This window comes from Pyxicephalus adspersus, chromosome 6 (genome assembly GCF_032062135.1).
Source record: "Pyxicephalus adspersus chromosome 6, UCB_Pads_2.0, whole genome shotgun sequence".
NCBI lineage: Eukaryota > Metazoa > Chordata > Amphibia > Anura > Pyxicephalidae > Pyxicephalus > Pyxicephalus adspersus.
The window spans coordinates 69,782,398-69,792,097 of NC_092863.1; the positions used below are offsets into that span (position 1 = coordinate 69,782,398).

The 9,700-nt window shown below is 36.6% G+C and overlaps 1 protein-coding gene across 1 annotated transcript in view; it reads right to left on the bottom strand.

The window, feature by feature from the left end:
- The window catches only part of LOC140334047 (uncharacterized), a 22,044-nt gene extending 19,635 nt beyond the window's left edge, over positions 1-2,409 (bottom strand). Inside the window, exon 1 of the mRNA XM_072416133.1 lies at positions 2,145-2,409. Coding sequence (XP_072272234.1) covers positions 2,145-2,174 — 30 coding nt within the window. The 5' untranslated portion in view covers positions 2,175-2,409. The remainder of the gene's footprint in view (positions 1-2,144) is intronic.
- Between the last annotated feature and the right edge of the window lie 7,291 nt (positions 2,410-9,700).

The window sequence follows — 9,700 nt, forward strand, 5'->3', positions numbered from 1 at the left end:
CACATACACTCACATACACAATACAGCCTGTATCGATCAAATGTTCGTTCATCGCGCATGCTCAGAACATGCACGATCACTGAACGACCGTACACACGATAGATGGTCAACGATCGTCGTCCAATCCGATCCGCCGGCCGGTCGTTCATTTCCAATGACTATCCTCGTTCGTCGGCACCGTTGGTTACTTTTTTTACAAACAATTTTTGGCCAATCGTCGTTCGTCGTTCATTTCCAACGATAAAAATTGGACGTGTGTACGCAGCTTAATTTTATCTACCATATTTGTTTGTGCTACAAGCTAACTAAGCTTGTGATTCAAGTTCAAAGAGGATGCATAAATAGGCTTTGAACCGAAGAACCGTTACAGATTAAATGGGAAAACATTCCCTTCAGATTCCAATAATTTAGTATGGTACAGTTCATATTATAGGATCAAAAAACATTTCTAAGCTATTTTACATACCTGCAGGAAATTAAAACTGTGTTTACTTATATGAAAGGTAAAATAAATAAGCAATCATTAAATTAGTGAATAGGAAGAAGTATCATCACAGATCATCAGACTTGGCTTACAAGTTTGTTGACTAAAAAACAAAAAAAAAACTAAATGGGAAAGCTATTCCTATGTCTCATGATAGTTGGGTTAGTTCCCATGCTGTTGTATTTGTTGAGAGGTACAGACATTGGAAAAGTTGAGCATACTTCTGACCACCATACAGTATAACTGCACTAAGCTGATAAGGTGCATTGGGGTAGGGGGGCATTAGGTTGCCGTACTTTTCTTTGCAATACAGTGTGGTAATGCATATGATTCCACATGTAAATGCATAAATATCACAACGTACTGGTGGAAACAAGCCCTTGGTGACCCAATGGCATTACACTCACTCTGAAGCAGTTATTCTGGGTTTTTGAAAAAAAATAATAGGCCATCCTGGCTTATAACAAGTTTGCTTTATTTAGTAAAGCTAAACACTACGGTTAGGTTCAGACCTGCCTGTGATCAAGCATCCCATGCTACTCCTGGTGACTGCAGCACTGATTCTTAAAAATTTGACAGCAGGCAACAGTGAGAGGCTACTTGTAGCGCGTCTCCCTGAGGCAGCGGGTAACTGGCATGAGGAAGTGATAACTGCAGTGCAACCTCATTGCTATTCTAAGGAATAAATCCCACTGGCAGTCAGGTTTTAGTGTGTTTACCACTTCTTTATGCCAGGAACCGCTACCAATTTGGAGACGCTACGTGCAACATCTCCCTGCGGCAGCCCCAAAAGGAATGAATACAGGCTGTATTGTACTAGTAACCGCTCGCTGCCACCAGGTGTCACACATGCAAACGCTGATTCTTTTTGAACCGATGCTACTATGTGAGTGCTCAGGAGGTTGGCAAAGTGATGTTGCTTACAACACCTGGGGGTATCGCTTGACGTAACATATGCTGACTGGCATAGAGGATGGTTATCAGCAGTTAAAACACGAATGACTTTCTTCATCAATGTACCTTGCATGTTAAGGCTGCACATGTACACCAGATTGCAGTAATTTCACTGAAGTGCATTTATTGTCACCCTGTTGGAGGGAGGCCCAATCACTGACCACCAAGTATTTAGTACCTAAAGGATTAAGTTATATGTTATAAAAGTTTGAAGTTTGATTAACACCGCACGTTTCACATTTTGTTTTTTTTTTTCTTTTGCTATTTTAATATTTGTTCTAGCTACTGCCTGACCAATATTGTCAGGTGAAATTACAAATTTACAGACTGCATAGCAGTATTCTGTTACAAGGCTTTATTTTCATCCTAAATTCCTCCAGTAATTTCCTTCTTACTCTATTCATACTGTTGCTGTACAGGAAAATGAAGAAGGAGGGCCACATATGAATGTGTCATTATAAATTACAGTTTCACCAATACTTATTAACAGAACTAAACACATTTACATTCATCCAATACTATGGACAGGAATTTCATGAAAGTTCATGAAAAGAAAACTCCACACTTTTGCAGTGAATCAGACAAACATTACAAAATTCGAAAAAAAAAGAAAGCCTTTGACCGTTTATTTATATACCGTCTAGCAATAAGATGCCTTCTATAACAATGATATACAGCAAATGAGAAATGATAAGTGTCTACTCACCCAAGGTGCAGATGGTACAATAAGTGTCATTGTGAGCAAATCCCGGCAACATTCCTCCAAGGACTGATTGCATTTTGTGAAATGATTTAGTAACCTGGAATACACAACTGTCGGCAGTATATGATGAGCTGACTCTGGAGGCTGTGTTCCTGGGGCTAAAATATGGCTCAGTGTTTGTCTTGTAGCATGAAGGTGTCTGAACAATGTGCTAAGTTTTCCTTCAAGAGCACTCTGTTGAAAACAAGAGCAATTTCACAAAGGTTAACCAAAAGATTTTCATACATCTTCAGTGCTCAACCCAGAAATTTTTTTAAGCCGGGTGGGAAGAATTTGTAGGTGGGTGGCAGCCCCTGTATTGTGACCAAACTCTTTAGTAACCACCCAAAAACAGCCGGGTGGGTGCTGAAAAGTGCCGGGTGGTGCGCCCAGCTGAAAGGGCCTGGGGAGAACCCTGATCTTTAACAAAAGATAAAGACTTGAATGTGGTTTATACAATATTTTAGGCTAAGATCAATTTGATGGGAAGCCAATAACCTAACTGCATGTTTTTGGAATTTAGAAGGAAACCTAAATTCAGATGCAGATTGTGTCCTGGCAAAGATTCTAACCTGGGGCCTAGTTAACTTCTAATTTAGAATTTGGTAATCTGGTAATGAAACTGTATTGGTGTTTTGGATATACTGTACATTAATAGGATGTCTTCAGACTTTCCTGGCACCTGCAGAACAAGCCTGGGACAAATCCCTTTGAGGACAAAGAAATATTAGTCAGAACTGAATTTCATTTTATTATTTGAATAAACATATCCAACCACATTTTTTCTACTTTACAACTGTTGCACTGTGTGACTTGCTTTGATCTACACCAAGATATTATATGCAGTCATCCTAAACTCCAAGCTCTGGGGATTATCATTAAAGGAAAATGCATTTCACAGCTTTGCCAATTGTGACAGTAATGGTGATAAGTATGTTGGCACCAAGGCATTGCATGATCAATCTTGATTCTCAGGGAAAGCAAATAAATAACCATTTATAAAGTTCTTGTTTGGCACAGGTATGTTTGGACAAGGGGCGGTCAGAGGTTCATGCATACAGAGTGATATACGGTGAGGGCTGTGGTTGGCTTTTTTAACAACTGTCATGAATAATAGAATTAAAGACATAGTAACACCGGCATTAACAATTATGTCTGCTGACATCTAACAATGAGACATGTTCTAAGGAATTAAAGAATCCTTCACACTTCAGGTGCTGGTAGATCTTCTTTCAAAACATCTGCAGTTAACACGTGAAAGGAGCACAATCCTACAAAGTCTTAAGAGCTATAAGAAGCAGGGCTTATGGCCTTTGAAATGAATACACACATTTTTCAAAGGTTTTGGCTAAGACTGATTGTTAAAGAAAAAAAAACAAAAAAACAACCCAAAGCTAGAAAATAAATGTGAACAAAACAATAAAAACACACACAAAAAGACATCTCATCGCCTTATCCTGCTGCTTTTTCTTTTTAGCTGTTAGGTAACTGACAAGTTTGAAAAACCTCAGGGTAAACGCTGGGGAAACAGTAAGCCTTACTACCTAAATAACAGCAAAGTGGGTCTCAAAAAACAAAAATATCCTAAAGATTTCTTAAAGCAATAAAGTTGTATTTATTCTTTAATAATCATTATTATGGCATAAAAGGCTTAATTTACTCAAACATAAAACACATATTGGACTCATATTTCTATATTTATAAACATACATATTTAAAAAACAAGGAATCAGACTTCCCCTCATGGGAATCAACTACCGCCGTTGATACACATGGACCTGTAAGAATCCCATATGTCTGAATAGAGCCCAATAAATTTGATAATTATGTGTTCATTATGTGCAGTATGTAATTGATCTAAAATGATATAAAGTGAACAATACATTTTTATGATAGGTCACCTCAAGAGGTGTTTTGTAAAAAAAAAAAAAAATTCAAATTCAATTCAAATTCAAAAACTGCTATCAGGTTTTTCTGTTATCTGTGGCTCTGTAAGTTTAAGGGTATCTTCACATCTGTGGAGAGGTTGTGTTGCGTTTACCGCTTCCTCATGTCTTTAAACCATTGTCTCTGAAGAAAGCTACTACATGTAGCTTTTCCCCACTGCCATCCCATAGAAAATGAATGGGGGTGGCAATGAACATTACCACTACTGTTTACTGCACCAGCTGTCAAACATGTAGACACTGCGGTACGATTGACTAATTGGCTGGCAAGTTGCCGCCAGTAGCATGCAATATTATTTGGCAATAATTTCCTGCTGCAAGCATGTAAAAAGTGCCAACATGAAGCTTCTTACACCAACATGGTGACATGAACCCCCCTATGATTTTTCTGTTGGATAGCCAAGTTCTGCTTACAGTAGTCCTCAAACTCTCACTGCCTTTACTTGGTAAGGAGAGATCTCCCCCACTGTGTGATGGCAGAACCAGCACAAGAAAATACTTCTCCACCTTGAAATTAAAAAAAAGTGTTGTATGAGGGTGTCTGTATGAGCAGTTATGGAAAAGGATCAGGAAAGATGTGAGAGACTTTGACATCTCAGGAAGTCAATGATATTCAAAGAATTTTAACATTTTTCATACAAATGACTATTTTTAACTTACAATAGATAATGTTTAATCTACAAATATCTGTTAAAATGTTAAATATACTATTAATTCATAAAGCATATATCACAAAGAGCACACACCAAATACTATCTCTGGCTTTTTAATTAGAATTCAGGACTAAAAACAGTCTACTGAAATTAATCAGATCAACCAAATAGAGGAATAAAGGTTAATTGGTTGATTTGTGCTCAATTTATTGTTTTTTCTTGTATAAAACAGCAGTGAAATTATATTTATTAGAAAATGAAATACTGACAGATAAGGGAACTCCAATCCTAAGGTCGATTTGAATGTTAACTTGTGTGTGTATATATATATATATATATATATATGTAGAGTAACTGTAAAGGATACAGTTTAAGTTGCTAATTTTTATCTGTGAAACCTTCCCAAAAAATGAAAAATTGAAAAATATTTGTTTATATAGTGCCAAGGAAGAGGCTGATGCTATATAAATAATCTAATTGATCAATTCTATCAATGAAGAAATAATGCCAGCCAATTTTGTTTCCTAGTATTGGATAGCCTAGAGGTTAAAAAGTTCATTTTCAGGTTTTATTGAATCTTGTATTGTGGTTGGGGAGAATCCCCTCTCTTCATGTCCAGTTAGCTAGCCAGGAAATGAGCAAAATCTTTTAAATGGGTTACATGCAAAAAAAACAAAATACTGCCTGTACCAGAAAATCCACTTTGCTTTTCCAGCCATCATATGCCCCTACTGAAGATGTTTTCTTTACATTTTGTATAGTGTGAGAAAGCCTGCAATAAAAACCTGGGAGATGTTCTATCACTTTCCATGCAAACCAAAACTTTTATTCCTGAAATCTATTCACAAGCCCAAAAATACAGCACTAGCAATTAAAAAATGAAAGTGCCCTTAGGGAAAAGACTGTACAGTTTCAGAGCTCTTTAACATTACAACTTTCTGTTATATTTAGATATAAACTCTAAAACCATCAGCAAAATTGTTCCCCAGGTCAACCAACATACAGACTTACTAGGTTTTGTTGTGGTATTGTTCAGGAAGCAAGACTTAACTTTACAGAGATAACAAATTGCAGCCATTTCCAATCTACATTGGGTTTTTACCTTTAAGAAATATTTACATTACTAAAATTAATAGATGGGTGATTTTACATAAAAGCCCAAATCTGAAGAAAACATATTCCCAACCGCTATAGCAGTTTCAAAAAATATTAAAATAAAACTGCTGTCTTCTACTTAAACTGTAAGCAGAGTGTGTGTGAGTTTTCATGTATATCTGCACAAGGGTGATCAGATTTTAGCTCCTCAGGGGCAGGGACAGAAATTGTCACCATGTACACTGTAAATAGCAGAGCAATATGTCAGTGCTATAAAAAATAACAGAATTAGATATATCAAACAAAATCAAATCAGATGCTACTTCCGCTAAAAAATAATCAATTAAACATACTTTTTCATCTTGCAATTAAATTACCATGACATTTATCAAAATGACCTTATACCCTTCTGATTACCACTTAAATGGTGCATTGAAATGCAAATATAGTCTTCTGTTGATGTTAATCAAGTGAACTGTAAAACAATATGTTCACAAAATGTTCATAATTCTCTAAGACTTAATTTGAAATGTAAGTCTGTCTGCACACATTTTAATAAACAAATGAAAAATCCTGCCAGCAGGTGGACTATAGGAGTAATGCTGGTTATGAATTATTCATCAAGGAAGCACTTCTGCTGAGACAAGACTTTACAATAATGTTTTTTTAAGCGAGATCAGTGGCTATCACTGCCTGTCAATGTCAATTTGCTTCAATGCAAAAAGAAAAGGTCACACCCATAGACAAACAATAGGGGGATCTGATGCTTACACTGCTCTTTCCATGCATAAGCAAGACATTTCATACCCTGCCCTTAGACCTTGAAATGACAGAAATTGTGTAATAGCACTTAACTTCCAGATCTAGCTTTAAATAGGCTTTGTCAGTCCCACAACAAACCAAATCAATGAAATTAAAGCTAAATAAGGAGCATCATCCTGAATTCACTTATAGACAAAAGGCCCCTAATATGACCATACCCTTTGTGACTGCTCCAATAGCCCAAACCTAGCTGAACAGACCAAGTCTGTGCAAGATGTTACTAAACCTGCAAAGTTAATTTAGTATTGGTAAACTTTGAGAACATGTTGGTATATGAAGAAAGCTCAGATATCGTTATCAAGTGGGTACCTCAGATAGGATTAAATATAGTATTTATTTAAATGCAGATTATGACTAAAGTTGCCTGATCTGCTGAATAATTTGGACACATAGGTATATACAGATGAGATGCAACAGGATTTATATTTCTAATTGTGATCCATAATCATCCTATTTCCTCATCCTATTTGGCTTGCTCCTACTTTGTGCACTTTTAAAAACGTTCCCCCCAGCCTCTTGTAACTGGGTGCACACTTTTCATTAACCATATAGCTGTTTTTGGTTGGTTACTGAAAAGTTTGGTCACAATAAGAGGGCACTATAATATAATGTCATTTTATTGTTATAAATAATGAAAAATATGTGGACCTAGCGAGACAATATACTTTTATTTCTAAGGTGGCCCAACAGTGATGCTGCACTAGATTAAAAAAATTAGTAGATGATAAGTGTTCAAATTTTTTTGAGCCGGGTGGTAAGTAATTGTAGGCAGGTGGCAGCCCTGTATTATGGCAAAACTCTTTAATAACCACTCAAAAACAGCCAGATGGTCACCCAAAAAAATGCCAGGTGGGGCACCAGGAGTCTGGGGAGAACACTGTATAATATTATTTAGATTGGGTTGAACATCAACAAAACAGACTCTAAACAACTACAGTTTCCTCCTCTACTTTTTTTCACGAATATACAGTAAAATGTAAGCATGAAAAAAAGTGTATTGTGCAATTTCATCTATCCACAGTTGCTGGTTGTGTGATTATCATATAAAGTATAACTCAATCCCCAACTCTCAGGGCTTGCTGTCAATGGCAGCTAAAGCAGTTTTTCACAGATGGTTGGTAGCCTGCCAAACCCCAGGCAGTAACTTTTACAAAAAGGAAGCAGTTTTGATGAGCAATTGGTGAGCATTCATCAAATACCCCCAACCATCACCCCTGTAAGTTCCTCCATAGGCCCAAGCACTGCCCAGGAGCAACTTTAATTGTGAAAAAGTAACCATGTTGCTTTACAGTTGCAACTGAGCCACCAGCGAGAACAAGACTCCATTTACGGCATCAATGTAACTCCACCAGCTTTTGAAACCAAAATGTATACAGTATCTCTCCTCAAGTCACAGTATGCTCTCACTTTGCTCTCATCCATATTCATTATCCAGATGTCTCTTCTTCCCTTATGAGTCAATTTAAAACTAACAAATTCATACTTCAGAACTATAAATGGCATGCTTTGATAATTTCTGCATAAGGTATTTTTAAAGTCATCTTGAAAAAATATTATTTTTCTTTAAGAATGTAAACATTTATTAAGTGCTGGCATTATACATGCATGTTTCACAAAATTATGCTATAAATATCTAACAGGAACCTATATTCAATATTAAAAATTTTCCATTTAAAAAAGCCAGTTGATATATTTTTTTTTAAATATAAGCTGTCACTGTTATACTCAGTACATACGAATTATTGAAAAGGTCAGTCCACACAAAGCCGATATATAATTTATGTAGCAAGGCTGAAAAGCTGGACTACCCACTGACTTCTCAAGGAATACACAGGCATTAGAAGGTAACCCACTCTTGGTCATGTAATGTTGTGATTTACACACATTTGTAATTCTGGTCATTATTTAACCTGATAGAGGACGGTTAGATGACTGCAGAGTGGTAAGTCTGCAGGAAACTTTACCTGAGAAGAGGTGAGAAGCGAAAGTGTCTCCTACACCATATATGATGCTAATAGACCACCCACCTAGCATCATATGACCTATTGTTAAAAGACAATGCCATACGACCATCTTCATGAAGTTTGCTGATCCTGAGTTTGCTGAGCAACAGTTGCAAATACTTTGCAAAGACGTTTAACCTGGGACGGTAGAATGCATACAGAGCCAAAGGGAAATTCCAATCCAAGAGGGGAAGGGGGCTTGAAGAAAGCGAAGGACAACTTTCAAAGAGATTCAAACTAAATTTCATGTGCAAGGTCTAATTGAATCATTAATTGTTTTTTCATTTGCAGTGGGCTTGATGGAAGAAGACCTAGGAAAATTTTTTTGTTGAAAGAAAAACATAAAAATTCATACTAGTATTTGCTAAAAGGCATTTTGACAAGCCACAATGCTTCAGTAAGACTTTGGACAGATAAGACTACATGGGAGCTTTTTGGCAAGTCACATTAGCTCTGTGTCTACAGTGACTACAATTTACTATACCTAGTGTGAAACAAATATGAGCCTATGGCGAATTATGTTTTGGATCTGCTTTGCAGCACCAAGTACATAGTGCTTTGAGCCTGTGCAAAGAAAATTGTAATTTTAGGACAATCAAGCCATGGAAGAGCAAAATGTACAGCATTGAAAAGTTCTGTATCAAGTTGGAAAATGTAACTTTCAAAACTGACACAGCTGTAGCTGTTTTCTCAGAAGAGTGGGCCAAACTACACATTAAAAGGTAAAGAAGTCTCAATTAAAAGTTGTGCAACAATTATTGGGTAAAGGTGGTACATTTCTGTCTATGCCTTTTTCATTTGTATAGTTAGTCTAGAAAAGGTCTAGAATAAACAATGATAGAGGCCAGTTACTTTTGTAACTGAAACTCAACTTATTTCAGTAATTTTTGCAGGAACACAGATGATTTTAGGTAACAGCAAATATTTCAGACAGCACACAACTGTTAAACAATGCCATAAGCTGCAGAGCAGAAAATTAAACGGACGTGAGTTGAGTCACA